This window comes from Strongylocentrotus purpuratus, unplaced genomic scaffold, assembly GCF_000002235.5.
Source record: "Strongylocentrotus purpuratus isolate Spur 01 unplaced genomic scaffold, Spur_5.0 spur5_scaffold_2, whole genome shotgun sequence".
Taxonomy (NCBI): Eukaryota; Metazoa; Echinodermata; class Echinoidea; order Camarodonta; family Strongylocentrotidae; genus Strongylocentrotus; species Strongylocentrotus purpuratus.
Window position 1 is genome coordinate 29,989,485 of NW_022145605.1, and position 16,972 is coordinate 30,006,456.

Genomic DNA, 16,972 nt, shown 5'->3' on the forward strand with positions numbered 1-16,972 from the left:
AATTGATTTGAAGGAAACTGAATACAACAATAGACCCTTCAGGATAAAAGTAAAATAAAGTGAGGGGGGAAGAGAAATATATTGATATAAAGAGAGAGAGAGAGAGAGAGTGAGAGACAAACAGACAGACATAGAGAGAGAGAGAGAGAGAGAGAGAGAGAGAGAGAAACAAAAGAGGGAGAGAGAAAAAGAAAGTGGAGCGTAATTTATTTGAAGGAAACTAAATACAACAATAGACCCTTAAGAATAAAATTAAAATAAAGGGAGCGAGAAAGAAATATATTTATATAAAGAGACATGGAGAGACAGACATACAGACATAGGGAGAGAGAGAGAGGGAGAGAGGGAGGGAGAGAGAGAGAGAGAGAGAGAGAGAGAGAGAGAGAGAGAAGTGGAGAATGGAGAGTAACAAGATTAGAGGGACAGAAAGATCGGAGAGAGAGGAGGTGGAGGCAGAAAAGACCAGAGAGAGAACAAGAGGGAGGGAGAGAGAGAGAGAGAGAGAGGGGGGGAGAGAGAGAGAGAGAGGGGGGGGGGGGGGGGAGCAACGACAGTGTGTATTGTTTGCAATCAAATAACGCATGATATTGATCAATGGTCTTAATATTATGCCAAACAAAATTATTCATGGAGCATTAGCTTCCTGGTTCACTGATATTTAAGCCATCTGGGGGGTGTTTCACAAAGATCCTAAGTAGAACTTAACTCTAAGTTGGAATTAAAAATTATGGACAGCCGTTGGAGTCTTAAAATGAAATATATTCAAAAGCAGAAATTCAAGTATTTTAGACTTTTTATAAATTCCACATCCAGAACATGAAATCTCCTTGACGATAGAAAATATGAATGATTTGAATAAACAATTTATGCCTTTCAAAATAACTTTTACAAAATATTCTCAAAGATGCTAATGGCTTTCCATAATTTTTAAGTCCAACTTAGAGATAAGTTCAACTTAGGATCTTTGTGAAACACCCCCAGACTAGCAATCCCTTGCAAGAGCATGAATGCTTTTATTCTATTGTCCCACACAGCAAAATAGTTTGTTGGAATCAAATATATGAGTGTTTGAGAATCAGAGCGGGATCGCTAAGTGAAATGAAACGCTCTGCTTGCTATATAGCTACCAACTTCTTCAGATAAACATACCGTGGCTTGAAACGACACCAGCGCCATTTCATTTCCAAGACTTTTGGATTGTGAGTACTTTTTCTGCTAAGGTGTAACGCTCAGAGCGGGATTGCTAAGGCGAAATGAAACGCTCTGCTTGATATAGCTACCAATTTCTTTAAATGTTCATACCGTGGCTTGAGTCGACACCATCAGTGCCATTCAATTTCCAAGACTTTGGGATTGTGAGTACTTCCATATCAAATCACTTCTGAAGACATTTATGTTCGTTCAATAGTCTGTATATGACTAGTTTACGTCAAGTAATGTTATTTCCTTACTACAATAAGATCGTAATTTTTTAACTATTGTAATTGTGCTCATAAGTTTATACCATTTATATTATATTTGATTTTTTCATCATTATATACGATATATATTTATGTTAATTCATGCATATTTAAACCTTTAGATTAATCATGTAATATATTGTGTAACTGACTGTTTATAAGGCGCATAGAGAATGTATTATTATGCGCTATATAAAATTGACTTTATTATCATTATACTTTAGTACTGTCTTCTTCTGCTAAGGTGTCACAGAAGACTCCATTAACATGCCGAATCAAGCTTCATCAATCGTGGTTACTTCAATCCCTCCACCTTCCCCTCCCTCTGTTATATCACAATGGCGGGATGGCTTAAGTGACGAGGACGAAAGTGGGCTACCTAAAAGGAACAACACCTTCTTCGGCATGTAAGTTGGAATAATAATAATAATAATAATAATAATAATACGAACAATTCATATAGCGCTTGTGACATAACAGTTTCAAAGCGCTGTACATAAATCAAGATTACTTCAAGAAAAATCAATACTATTAATGAAATTAACATTACTTAAATTACCAAGAAAATAAAATATTACTAACATAACTGAACAAATTAACGTAACTTCAATCACCAAGAAGATCAAACATTACTAACATTACTAAAGAAATTAACACAACATATTGCATCAAATGAGCCTGTACTGCACTGTCAACTTAATGTTACATTGGATTTTTTTTTTAATGACACATACCAAAGGTTTTGTAAATCATTCGAACAACAAAACCCTAATGAATTTATGGTAATCAAATTACAATGGAATTATCACATCCCAATACTGTTTATCTTACAATAGCATACTTAGCAGTCATCGTATAACGAAATATTTGTCAAAATGACATTGACAGAGATAAAAAGTAAAAGGTAACCACATGACGCTGCGAGTAGGGTTCGAACCTACGCGGGAAGATCCCATTGGATTTCAAGTCCAACGCCTTAACCACTCGGCCATCGCAGCTGCTTGTGTACTATTCGGAGACCAACACTCTCTTTAACTAAACTTAACATGATTATAATTAAGGAAAATAGGGGATAAAAAGAAAGTTAAATATATAGTTACATCTTATTTTACTAAATATACCATATTTACATTACACATGTTATGTATTCTGAAAATAGTTATACAGATTAGGGAAACCACTCCCTTTTCTCTCATTAATAAGGGCTACGTGAGGGAGAAGGTACTCAATTTCTTTTAAAAATAAAAAAAGAGATGAAAATTATTTGGAAATGGGAGTTATTACACAAGTTAAGTTTTGTTATGAAATGTCAAAGTAACTTCTGTTTTAGAATTTAAAGAAATTTAAGGAAATTTTGTTCAGCTGTATAGATGACACGGGTGTTATTCTGAAAACTATATCACTATGTATGGGGAAAATATTAATGTTCTTAATTATAAAAACAAATATATTCCAAAGTATTGAATTGGTACAATATTGTTGTCATGTGGTATTATCTCATTGCTACCCCGAATATTTTATCACTTTCCTCGTTCTTAAGAAACTGTATTTCACTAGATTTCTTCACAAACAACTGAAAACATATTTGTACAACTCCTCTTAAAGTGTTAATAGTCTAAGAGACAGCGCCTTATTGTATCCTTTGGAAAAGACGCTATATATTGTCCAATTATTATTATCATGTATTGCCTGATTGATTGATTGATTGATTGGGTCATTGATTGAGTGATTGCGTGAGTGATTATACGCGATAGAGAGATTGATTAAATTATTGATTGATAGATTGATTGATTGAGTAAGGGAGTGTTTGATTGAGTGATTGAGTGAATGAGTGGGTAACTGATTAATTGACTGATTGGGTCATTGATTGATTGAGTGAGTGAGTGAGTGAGGGATTGATTTACTAATTGAGTGATTGAGTGAGTGATTATACGCGATAGAGAGATTGATTAAATTATTGATTGAACGATCGATTGATTGATTGATTGAGTAAGGTAGTGGTTGATTGAGTGAGTGGGTGACTGATTGATTGCCTGATTGGGTCATTGATTGCTTGATTGATTGAGTGAGTGATTGGTTATTATTGATTGATTAAGTGATTGATTTACTAATAAAGTGATTGAGTGAGTGATTATACGAGATTGAGAGATTGATTAAATTATTGACTGATCGATTGATTGAGTGAGTGAGTGAGTGCATGAGTGGGTGATATTGAGTGAGCGACGGGAGTGATAGAGTGACTGACTGATGCCTGTATACTTTGTTGAAGTATTATTTCTCTGAACACATTTCGAGGGGAGAAAAGTTGGCTTGTTGGGGAAGCAACAAAACCAAGGAATCAAATTGTGTGAATACGCAAGAGAAAAAGACTTAAAAAATAGGAAGAACATCTGAGTTTTTATGTCACTATCTGTATAAGTGCAATAACATTCTTGCCTTTTATTAATATCGATATATTGTATTGTTGTTTGGTGTGCTTTATGCTGTCTTTAAACTGTATAAATGCTTCTAAACCGTACGGAAACATAATTTGACAACACCTTTTTTGGATCCCCCCACATTTACATTGTATGTTTTTTAAGTCGTGTAAATTTGCCCTTTTATCTTCTTAATTTGCATGTATTTGATGTTTGTTTACTTTTTCTGTTGTATATAACTTTGTTTCTGTATTTTTAATGCAAATGTGGAAATAAATTCATTTCAATTCAATAGTAGAAATGAATTGTCATCACATCTTCCATTCTTCTGTCCTATTCTTCATGTTTCATTTCAGATTGGCCAAGTGTTTTTGGAGCTTTCCCGTGACAGTCTGTGTCATTGAGTTCGTGCTGCTCATATTAATGGGTGCTACGGTTGTCTCTTTATATGGTTCGCCTGCTTTTGATGATGCATCAAAGGTATTAGAATATTAATATTAATTACGTTATGATTTTATGACAGTATGAAAATGATATTTACCCAACACTATTGCTCATGCCGGCGATAAAAGGATAGGCTGAGCTTGCATATTTTTTTTTTTTTCATTTTTTATTGGTGGGCAATATATAGATATGAATTTCATTGTACAAGTCGACAAATAAATGTTTTCATGGAAAAACTGGAAATAAATTTATCACAATCAATTTTCGCCTACTCGAATCTTTGCTTAATGATTGTGACATGGTAAAGGTCTAGGAATAAAGAGGGCGCATCGCCATGCTGGGGTAGGGGTGGCGACGGGGCGGCCCTGGTCTTCCTCGATATATGAAAGGCGAATTGACAGGCAAGACCAATTTTAGTGGGTTTGAGAGCTAGGGGTTGTGGCATCCTTTCCCTTTTCTCTCTAAACGACTCTCTCTCTCTCTCTCTCTCTCTCTCTCTCTCTCTCTCTCTCTCTCTCTCCCTCTCTCTCTCTCTCTCTCTCTCGTTCTCCCCCTCTCTCTCTCCCCCGTCCCTCCCACCCCCTACACCCCAGCCCGTTTTTTCTCCTTATGACTGGCTACACCACTATTTCTTGTTTTCTTCTTCAAAGGGCGTTGAAGCCAGAGGAACACCTATCCACGATCGCCTCATCGCGTTTGAGAATCTTCTGAGAGAGGAAGAACTCTTTTCTGTCTTACCAAACGGAGTCGACGTCGCATCCGTTGATGAACCCGATGATCAGTCATTTTCACAATCCGTCGAAAACACCACGCAACCAGAAGGCACCATTAACTTTTGCGGCACTCCAGGTATTGGTATATACCAATATAACGAAGCAATATAATTTAGTGTACCGTATTGTTATTTGTAATGTTTGCATTGAAATAAATGTGGAATGAACAGGCCAACACGAATCAAAAAATTTCTTCTGATCGTGCTTTGGAGAATGACTTACGATTGGATTGGAATCCCTTCCTCACAAAAACGTTACAAAATATATACGAATAGAGTGTTAAGGTGACATCCATCACGTAATAGCAAAAGTGCAACAACAAAAAATGACCTATAATTAAAGAAAGAGAAAAAAGTGTTATAGATGATGGAAAATTCAGTAGTAAAATACAGAAACGTGTCAATAGGTGAATCGAAAATACAAAAAGACGAGAAGCTAATAAATGTTTAGTTATTAGTATCATATTTTGAGTATGTGCCGATGTTTGGGTAATTTAATCTAAATTCTTATGTGGCAAGGACGAGGATTTGCATACCATTATCATCGATTGTTTTTCGTCTTTCATCGCCTTCTTTTACCCACCCCTTTCTCTCTCCCCTCACTCTATTTATCTATTGCTTTTTTTATTTCCATTCCCATTTCCTCTAATTTCTTATGAACGTAGATTTCAGTGGATTTCGAATGGTTTTCGAGTCTTCATCACCATCTAACCCCAACCTTCTCACCCGTGAGCACCTGATTTCAATGTGTCGTCATGATGACGTCATCGTTCGCAACACGTCCCACTTTCAAACAGCTTGTAAGAGAGATGCATCGGGTGCCTGCTGTGCCACATGGTCTCTCGCCAACTACATCGCGACTATGAACAACAGGGTTTCCTGCTTTGACATCACGGGTGATGACGTTGATCGCATGATGCCTCTCCTTCAGCACTGCGCACCCTTTTACAGTTCCGGCGATCTGCAACCCGGGTGCAGTGAAGAACAGAATTGCTCATCGCGGGTACCTTTTGAATGCATCGGATATGATGATGCGGTGTACTTAATCTTCTATGCCCTCACTCCTGGTTCATTCGCATCGTCTCTGAACACCGTTGATGCCGAGTTAAACCTGAATCTTCACCTGTATCCTTTAAGTGATGATGCGGACGCTCTGAAGTTGATCTACCTGGAAAACATCTACCACCAACCTCTGGATGATGGGGTTACCATGGTTACAGGCATCGGAGTGGATACCCGGAAGGTCAAGTTAAGCACCTACTCCAATGCACTCCGAGGAGACTTCCTCTACGTCGGCATAGGATGTGCCGTCATTGTGGCCATCATCTGGATCTACATGGAGTCTCTGCTCACAGCCATCCTAGTCCTGTTGCAGATGGCACTGTCGCTCATGATCGGATACTTCTTCCATTTCGTTGTGTTTCGCTTCGCGTTCTTCCCGTTCATGTCGCTCCTGGCGGTGATCCTTGTGATAGCTGTAGGTGCAGACGATGCTTTCATATTCATGGACATCTGGAGGAAGAATCTAAAACTATCCACTGACCATTCTCGAGTGAACGACTTGAGGACAACCCTCAAGGAGGCCACACTCACCATGTTCGTCACGAGTTTCACCAATGCCGCTGCGCTTTTTGTGACCGCCTTCAGTGCTGTTACAACTGTTCGTCTCTTCTCCATCTACTCCGGAATGGTGATCTTAGCAAACTTTTGTCTTACGATCATCTGGCTTCCACCTGCAGTCATGATATCAGAGAAGTATATCCACAGGAGAAAGGTGACGTCCAAACCCCCTTCTGCAAAGCATAAAGTTTTCTTCGCAAAGACAATGAGAATATTGGGTGATATCATTCATTCTTTCTTTAGGGTTCATCTGCCGAAGTTTGTTCTAAGATTTCGTTTCGTCTGGCTGATTTTGTTTCCCATTCTCTTTATTGGGTCGTTAGTTGTAGTTTTCTTCAAGCCAGGGCTATCTCTACCATCTGGTGGTGATATACTGCTCTATAAACCAGCGCATCCCATCGAAAGGTACGATCAAGTTCTTAAGTGGAAATTCGACTTTGAAAATGCAAGCGTTTCTCAGCTCCCGATCATTGTAGTTTGGGGAATCATTCCGTTAGACAACGGGGATCATTGGGACCCCGACGACAGGGGTCATGTTCTCTTAGAAGCACCATTGAACCTTTCAAGCCAAGACAGTCAACAGTGGCTATTAAACTTTTGCCAGGAGATGCGTCGACAGGGCTTCTATCAAAGACCGACGATGATCACCGAAGACTGCTTTATTGAATCCTTTGGGCAATTCATGCAACAACCTTGCGTACAACCTGCAATTGAAGGGGATCAGATAGATAGATGCTGTAATCAAGACACCTTTCCTTTGCCATCAGTTCTCTTCGATGAATGTCTACCGCAATTTATAGCATATCGTTGCAAGAGGTATCCCTGTAATTCGCCAATTCCTGGTCCGCGCTTCGGCCCTAACAACTCGATAAGTGCCCTTTATGTGCAATTCGAAAGTTCCGTTCTTGAAAGATTCGAGTTTCAAGAGACGAATGAGTTTTGGAACAATGCTTCATCCTGGGTCAATGACCGAATGCAATCTGCCCCGGAAGGACTCCGTAAGGGTTGGTTTGTGACCTTCAGTGACAAACAACCTTACTTTCTTGACAACACCCTAGGCTTCGCAAGAGGAGCCCGGACTTCCCTGGCCTTGTCCATCGCCATTGCTGCAGGTGTTGTCCTCCTAACCAGCCGCAACATCATCATGGTGCTCCTGATTATCCTGTCGATCGGAGGCGCGGTGATCACGGCATTGGCGGCTCTGGTCTTCGCCGGCTGGGAGCTTAACGTCTTCGAATCGTCGATGATGGCACTGATCGTCGGTCTGACGGTAGACTTCACATTGCATTACGGCGTCGCGTATCTTCACGGCCCCGACACCGATCGTCGGTCTCGGAGCCACTACTCCATCTCGACTATCTCGCGCGCCAACTCGATGGCGGCGTTATCCAGCTTCGTCGCCGGGTCTCTCATGCTCCCAGCCGATGTCATCATCTTTACCCAGCTCGGCATCGCTCTCCAGATCATCATGGTGTGCAGTTGGGCGACTGGGACTTTCTTCTTCATATCGCTTTGCCGCACGATTGGACCAGAAAAAAATCACGGCCAGTTGTCTTCTTTTTGTAAAAAGAGTGATGGGAAGCCGATTACTCCCGTTATTTAAGTGAACTTTCAAGTTGTTTTTATTATCAAAACAATTCTATAACCCATGTATTGGAAGTTCTTTTAAAATCAAGTTACTGCTAAGAACGCAAATATGACTACTCGAGTACCTACTGTAAAGTTGTGCACTGCATTGCAACATCTTATCATCATAAGCTCTTGTTTCCCCCATTATAGCTTCATGTATTTTACCTTGATATAACGTGAACAATTACAGGAAGTATTTTGGCGGGGCCTTCACAAAAGATCATACTCAAAGTCTCAACATTAGTGAATTAACTTAAATAGGATTTATATATATTTCGTCTCTGCATATATGATTCATGAAAGAGATACAAAGGAATATTTGATATGTTGTATATATATATATATATATATATATATATATATATAATTATATATATACTTATAGTGTACCAATCATCTGAAAAAGGGAAATATTTGTGTATATCTAGGTTTAATAAAAACCAACGCAAAGTAAACTTTACCTGGAATACTTCAGGTGGGAATGTATTTAGATTACAATTTCTATTTGTAGAAGTAATAATTGAAGCTCACATATATATATATATATATATATTGAATACAGTATCTACATGGAACCCATCACATCAAGACCAAAACATGTTTGGGAGATTGGTATACTTTAAAATCATCATTTTCCATTGTCTACGAAAGACAGTCTGACGTCATATATATATATATATATATATCTACACCTCATTATAGATGTTTCATGGAAAATTCGTTTTCATTTAACAAATTACACAGATGCAATTAAACTCCGTTTTTAAAGTGCAGGCCTGCCTGTACATGTGTAGCTTGAAATTCAGAAACATGCAACCATGACGGGTTAAGGACTATAAATGGATAGAGGAATAATTATGTCTCTTCTTGGGAAATATATAATAAATGTTTAGGTAATGTTTATACTGTTTGTACTGTTGAGGTTTGAACTCCCAAATCAGAAATATATTTAGATGAAAATATAATGCACATATTGAATGATTTTACAAAAGCATTGTATTTGGTCCGTTTTATATTGTACTTACAATAAGTAAAATAAATATTCTATTGTTTTACTTATCATGTCATCTTAATTTGCTTAGATATTACGATCGCAACTATTTTTGATATTAAAATTGACTCAAGGGCGATTTAAATACCCTATTGTATGCCCCATAGAAATCATGTAGTGTTTGCACATTTCAAAAAGGTGATTTTTCAAAAGTAGTTACTATTGTGTTTGAAACATAAATGATTGTGAGGCTGCAATGCATTCATGATTTTTTTTATTTCTATCTATGTATGCATTAAAAAAGATTTTATATCAATTTGATCTTATCTTGTCTACTCTCAGCAGAACATATCTTACCATAATCATCTTTGATACATGTACTTTGTGTAAATTGCATGAATAGGGTAAATCAAAAGTAATAAAAAATAATAAAAAGACAGCACCAAAAGGTGAACTAAAATGAAGAAAACATGTACATAGGTATATAATTATAATTAATCAATGTATTTCAAGTAATCTCCATTTTTATTATAATCAATCATCGAGCAGTGTAAAAATCCTGAAACCATGATGGAAGAATTCAAAGTTGTAAACCGGTAGCGTCTCATATAGGAACAGAACACATATTAAAAGCATACTTATAACCGTTAAAAACAAATTACCAAATGACATTCATGTGGTAACTGCCTCAGTAACTATTGATTCAAAGTTCTATAAAATACACAAGCCAGGGCCCTGTTTCATCAGAACTTTTTATTAATAACAAGTTACAATAACTGTTATAAGCTACTGAAATCGTAGCATCTGATTGGCCGAGAGCTAATTTTTCATAGAATGCAAGCATTTGTTATTGGTAACAAGTTTTATGAAACAGTCTCCTGATCCTTGAGCAGATTTTCTGCACGACCCGTGGCTTCTTTGCAGGTGGGTACGTGTGCATGTGTGCTAACAAGTCATTTGATGCCAAGAATTGTTAAATACTTTAAACACAAAATAATTTTAAGATCTCTAAAATGGCAACACAATTGATACAAAGTTCAAAATCAATGTAGTTACCTTACATACAATATTAGGCAGGTACTTTTCTTTTTATTGTGACATAATTGATATCCATTTCTTTCTTGATACAACATTTTTATCATTAGAAGATTGTCACAATACAATCGATTACAACAGTTGCCAATTTGAAGAAAACTAATCAATTCAGCCTTTAAAGGGCAAGTCCATTCCAAAAATAACTTACTTTCAATAAAAGCAGAAAAATCAGACAAACCAATCAAAAAAAGTTTGAGCAAAATCGGATACCTAATAAGAAAGTTATGAATTTTAGAAAAAGTATGTAAAACTATGGAACAATTAGAATCACAACACAAATTGCCAAGATGGTTATCAGTTTGTGACGTCATGTCCTCACAACTTATCAATTGCTTTATATAGTTTAATCCCATTAATTTCCCTTTTTATCCCCCAAAACTAGATTTCTCCATGCCTTTGCCCAGGTTATATGATTTGTATCCTATTGCGTGCATGACATTTCCCAAAAACTTTTATGAATTTTGAAGAAGTGATACTATTTTCTGAATATTGTATTTCATAATTATTGATTTTTATATAAATAGTTTATCAAAATTCAACTTTTCATGATTTAACTGGACACAAATTACTCTTTACTTGTGCATCCACACAAAAACATGTTACTATCAATCTAACTTGGATGCTGGTGTGAAGAAATAATATTCTTAGGGTGAAAATAGGAAATTTATATCATCAATATACAGAAAATAATTAGTGGATAGTGAGGACCATACGTCACAGACTCATGAGTAATTTGCCAATTTTTGTAGTGATTTTCAAAGTTTTTCATGTCATTAAAAATTCATAACTTTCTTATTAGTTATCCGATTTTGTTCAGACTTTTTTGATTGGTTTGTCTGATTTTTCTGGTTCTATTGAAAGTAAGTTATATTTGGAGTGGACTTGGGCTTTAACAAATGTCCATCTTGAATGAGCCAAGTATCCTGTTGTGCAAATGATGGAATAGAAAATGTTGCCCTTGACAGAGAATAAATCCTTTGCAAACACAGATACACATGTACATGTACAGTGGTAGTACTAGAATATGTCACACACAAAAGTATATTGCTGATAAATATTCATTCTTTACACCAGAAGAATTCAAGTTGAATTCATGCTCACAGATTCTCTTGACACTGAAGTTGTACTTCTAAAGAAAATGTTCTTGGTAAGACGAAAGTGACTGAACTATTCACTCATTCTAGCACACATTATGTAGTTAACCCATTGCTTACTGGAACCTGGAGGTCTCTGCGTTAAGTCTATGGGAATTAGATAATTCAGTAGTCAACGGGTTAACATGTGACCTGATTAGAAGTTCAGTAATATCAAGACAGTCATAGTATTTACATTCTATGAAAAATGAAATAGTTCCTCCAAAGCCCCTACCCCCCCCCCAAAAAAAAAAAAAAATTGCTTTCTCAATTATCAATCAAAGATTTACTGTACATGTACAGGCATGAAGAAAAAAATCACAGATTTTAATCGGCTATACAATCAACTTTTAAATTTCTATATCATACACTAAATATCAACAATTGTCATATGAAATATACATGTATGTTTTGAACGTGTCATTTCCTCTTGACTTATACTCCATTATCTTACAGTGTTTCACACTTACATGTAATATTATTCCAATTAATTTTATTGATTGTATTTATTACATACACATACAACATGCTATTTGATTCAATCAAATCCTTCGCTGAATGAAATATCAATACATCATGAAAACTCAGTACATTTGAAACTACATTGCATGTCATACAAAATGATGGGAAGTGTAACTGAATAGGCATGCAGAAGTAGAAATAGTACAAAGTCATTGCTAAAATAAGATCATGTGGAAAATGCAGTTGGAGATACTACATGTATTTGAATACCCTGTGTTTGCTCAGTTTTGACGTATTTACAATGTACTTTCAGAGAACAAACATACACGACCAAAACTCACGTTGTTTTTCCTTCACAAATCAGGGACATGCACATGTAAGTAAGATAGAATGGGTTGTAATACACGTCATCAGACATGATTACAGAAGGGGAGAGAGAGTGAGAGAGAGAGAGAGAGAGAGAGAGAGAATGGGCGAGAGGAAGACAAGTAGAAGAATAGAGAGGATGAAGGAGAAAGAGAGCGACTTAAATGAGGGAGAGAGATAGACAGATAAACAAAGAGAGAGAGGAGGGAGAGAGAGAGAGAGGGAGACAAATAGAGAAAAAAGCAAGAAAGAAGGAGAAAAACAGTAACAATAATGAGAGAGAGAGGGAGAGGGAGAGAGAGGGAGAGAGGGAGAGAGGGAGAGAGAGAGAGTGAGTGAGAGAGAGAGAGGGAGAGAGGGAGAGAGAGAGAGAGAGAGAGAGAGAGGGGTGGGGGAAGAGTGACAGAAAAAAGGGATATACACATGTACAAATAAATGTTGGTAATGAAAATACTAGCAGATCTAAACCTTCATGTATTATTTTTATAAAGCAAATCGGGGTACATTAAAGTGTGCTTCTATTAGAGCAAATCATTTGCTTTACAAAGTTTACAATCAAGTACCAAATATCATAATCGTAACAAATTGAAAAGTTGATTTCTAGAAAAATATATAATCAAGTTAAAATTCTCTCTAAACAACACAAGAATAACAGCCGTATGATTGAGAGAAGAAAACAAAACCCTGCTAAATCAATACTTACATGTAATTTGTAAGGATGGTTCAACCACACTTAATGAGTAGGCAAGAAAATTGTAATAATTTTGCGGCCAATAACGTACAGTTATAACAATGATATTATAATGATATTCAGAATAACAAAATATGTGAAATACAACGGATCAAGGCACTCAATAAGGAAAATATATGACAACATAGTACAACGAGAAAGACAAAAATGTTCACTTTGAACCAATTACAAAGATAAAATCTATGCAACACTGATTATTCAGAATCTGAAAATACCACAACATTATTCTTCATGCTAATTTATACTATATATGAACATGTACATTTAGTTAAAGTGGTAGACACTGATTGTACGCTGATTAAGTTACAAGATTTGTTGAACAAAAGCAAGGTAAACAGTATGATAAATAATTGATGTTTGTAGCACAGTACTGCTTCTGTTATTGAATTGTGCATAGAACAGTAATATCAACCAAGTGTGAATACATGAGAAAATAACACATACAAACACCCATGTACTGCCACTGACTTTTTGTATTGCCTATTGATGAAAAATATGACAAGAAACAGGATTAAATTGTACAACAGGTTGGGATTTTCGGACAGATACACTAAATGTCCCATTTAACAAGACATAAAAGCTTCAGAATGTAATTCATACATGTAGCTAATAGAGATTCATTTAACATATTTCTAATTAACCTTTTTTGCGACTTGAAATTCTACTCAGAAGATTGGGAATAGTTAATAACCCTTTAGTATAAGTTTCATTGAATAAGAACTTCTACTGTCAAAATGATATCAAAAATTTAAAAACTTAACCTTAGGTTAAGTTTTTGATGTTGACGCCGCCACTGCAGTCGCCGTCACCGGAAAAGTGGCACATATGTCTCGCTTTTGCTATGCAGGCGAGACAAAAATGATTCTCCAAATGTACATGGAAATAATGTAGATTCGTTGTGTGAATTTACATATAATTTACCAACAAATAGAACATATCTTTCAGAATAACATCCCTCCTTTCTTTACAGGACTACCACTTTGGTTCATCCCGTGACGTAGGTGTGAAAAGAGACTCTGACATACTGTAGTCCAATATGAACTGTACAAATATCGCCATCCTCTTTTTCTTCAGTATCAAAATACACAATGTAGGTTGCCAAACATATTAATAAGATAACAGAATAATACATGTATGAAATTCTTTTACAGGCAGATATCTACAGGTACTTGGCAATAGATAATTCAAGGCAGGTTTGACATGAACATATAAATACAAAGGCACATGAATATTACAAATCCAGAATGAAAGAAAATAAGATATACATGTAGATATGCATAACTAAATTAACAGCCTCTTTTTCTTGTACTAGTATGTTCCTTTGTATATTTCTCTACAAATGATTCTGGACATCAAGGCGATACTCGTCAACGTGAGACTGACATGAATACTCTAAAATTGTTATCATCTGCAAGAAGGTTGATACTTTTCTATTGCTATGGCAACATGCTGTTCTGTTACAATGGTAACCAGTACCTCCAGATGCCCTATCCTCGTTGGCATAGAGCCTTCTGAAGTCCTTGAAGAGCACTCATCCTAATGGTTGTGCCACTGAAGAACTACTTGAGATTTCTGTTGTTTGGTTGCCATAGAAATTGGCACATGCAGATTGCAGAGGCCTATCCTCTGTGGCATATGGCTTTCTAAAGTCACTGAGGAGCATTTACCCTGCACCTTTCCCCCAAAGAGCTACTTAGACCTTCCCTGCATGATGACCATAGCTGAAGAGAGCCTTCTGAAGATCATTTACCCAAATGCATCTCCAAGAAAAATCAGACCTCTGCTGCTCCATTGCTTTAGCCACCAGCAGATCCTCAATAGGACAGAGCCTTGCAGACTCGATGAAGAAATGTCACCGAAATGCCACTTACAAAAAACTACTGTCTTTTGCTCTTAACCCATTGACTACTGAATTCATTCATTGCCATAGGCTTAATACAGGGGCCACCCAGTTCCAGTAGTCAATCGATTAAGTTACCACACTGACTAGCACAACCCCGTACCCATCCTCACGGGTGAAAAACCTTCTGAAGACATTACTTTAATACTTGAATAACTCAATGACAGACCTTTGCCCTTCAGAATGTTCAGATAATATACCGATCCTTATCGGTGCAGAGTTTTCTGAAGGTATTTAAGAGCATTTTTATGAAAGCATATTCCCCGAAGAACTATTCCCGATAACTACTTAGCCAACTTCTCTTCAGTTACATGTACCAAGGTAACCAATGCATCCAGGTGCCCATCTCCATGGTGCAATGCCTTCTGAAGACATTACTTTCATCCAAATGCCACTTCTCTGCAAAGAACTACTCTGGCTTCTGCTCTTTAGTTACCATACTAACCATCGCATCCAGGTGCCCTTCCTCATTGGCACAGAGCCCTTTGAAGACCTCACTCTTACCCAAATGCCACTTCCCCACAAGAACTACTCACTGCTGTTGCTCTTCAGTTACCAACCAACCAGCGCATCCAGACGCCCTTCCTCACTGCCACATAGCCTTCTGAAGACCTCACTTTCACCCAAAAGCCACTTTTCTGCAAAGAACTACTCAGACTTCTGCTCTTCAGCTACCACACTGACCAGCACAACCAGGCTCCCTTCCACATTGGTGAAAAGCCTTCTGAAGACATTTCTTTCATCCAAATGCCGCTTCCCCCCAAAGAACTACTCAGACTTCTGCTCTTCCATTACCATACTAACAAGAGCATCCAGGCGCCCAACCTCATTACCACAGAGCCTTCTGAAGTCGTTGAGGAGCGCCTCCCTGAAGGCATCGTCCCCGGAAGCACTGGATTTCCATTTCTTGGTGAGGAGGTGGTTGTTGACCCACAGGAAGCCTGGTCTTGAAGGAGTCTCTCGTTTCCTAGATCTCCTGGTTGAATGGCAAAGATGGCTGCCTCTGCCAACGTTGGAGTTGTTGTTACTCGATTCTGTGAAGGAAAAAAGAAGATGTTTGTTTTCTACATGCATCATCATTAATAATAATAATAATAATATTGGATATTTATATAGGGCACATCCAGTATCCACCATGCATGGTGCTCAAGGCGCTCCAACTATTACCCCGGCTCTGCTAGACAGCCGATTTCGACGCTCACAGCATTCAAAGAATTGCTTCCTACCGGTACCCATTCAACACCTGGGTGGAGAGTGGCAAATGTAGATTAATATCTTGCCAAAGGACATTAACAGACCTCCAAGGCACCTAGTAAATTCCATGCCAGATCATTACAAGTAAAGGGAAAATGTCTTCATTATATCAATGGATGGTCAACATACAGCCCCTATTTTAAGTCTAGATAGGAATCTAAGAAATCAGTAGAGAAAAGATGAAATGATCAAAACAAATGTACAGAGCATAAGTTGATGAGTACAACAGTGACTGACTGTATTTCCTTCATGTAATAGGAAATAAATATCCATGAAAGGTTTACGGTAGGTGATTACTTGCAGTAAAAATATTCATTTTTTTCAGTGGGAAGGGGTTGTTTGTTGTGTTACCACATTTTCATTTTTACCACTAATTTTGAGTAGTATGGCATTCAAATCTTCAAAGTGGCACAACGAAAAAAGTTCATAATACATGTAACATCTTAATTGTACATCTGGTAACTTCTTATCTTTTCAGGACAGTTTCTGTCCATATATTTTCTTCCCACACAAATGACCTTCAAATAGAAAAATGTGGCAAACAATTAAGGAAAAGTACCTACATGTATGTTGCCAATTCGAAGACAAAAAGCTGATCAAACAAAACCTTAAGAACATTTTTATCTTGATCAAGGATGATTCTTGAATGATCAGATATTTCATGGGGATACCAATTAG

At 37.1% G+C, this 16,972-nt stretch overlaps 2 protein-coding genes and 1 non-coding gene across 3 annotated transcripts in view; 1 reads left to right on the plus strand and 2 right to left on the minus strand.

The window, feature by feature from the left end:
* Positions 1-1,697: 1,697 nt before the first annotated feature.
* LOC589259 (protein dispatched homolog 1) lies at positions 1,698-15,640 on the plus strand. Its single transcript, XM_030991204.1, has 5 exons — positions 1,698-1,867; positions 4,234-4,357; positions 4,972-5,170; positions 5,759-8,191; positions 15,567-15,640. The coding sequence occupies exons 1-5, from the start codon at positions 1,728-1,730 to the stop codon at positions 15,638-15,640; spliced, it is 2,970 nt and encodes a 989-aa protein (XP_030847064.1). The 5' UTR covers positions 1,698-1,727.
* TRNAS-UGA lies at positions 2,377-2,458 on the minus strand. Its single transcript has one exon. It is a non-coding gene; the product is annotated as a tRNA-Ser (tRNA).
* The window catches only part of LOC115926467 (GATOR complex protein DEPDC5-like), a 31,964-nt gene continuing 30,306 nt past the window's right edge, over positions 15,315-16,972 (minus strand). The window contains exon 29 of the mRNA XM_030991205.1: positions 15,315-16,074. Coding sequence (XP_030847065.1) covers positions 15,809-16,074 — 266 coding nt within the window. The 3' untranslated portion in view covers positions 15,315-15,808. The remainder of the gene's footprint in view (positions 16,075-16,972) is intronic.

Bases quoted from the DNA above. Each gene is read 5' to 3' on its own strand.
- LOC589259 (XM_030991204.1), top strand. From the start codon at position 1,728: ATGCCGAATCAAGCTTCATCAATCGTGGTTACTTCAATCCCTCCACCT. The intron at 1,868-4,233 runs GTAAGTTGGAAT...GTTTCATTTCAG, and splicing joins AACAACACCTTCTTCGGCAT to ATTGGCCAAGTGTTTTTGGA. The intron at 8,192-15,566 runs GTTGGGCGACTG...CTTCCCCACAAG, and splicing joins CCAGATCATCATGGTGTGCA to AACTACTCACTGCTGTTGCT.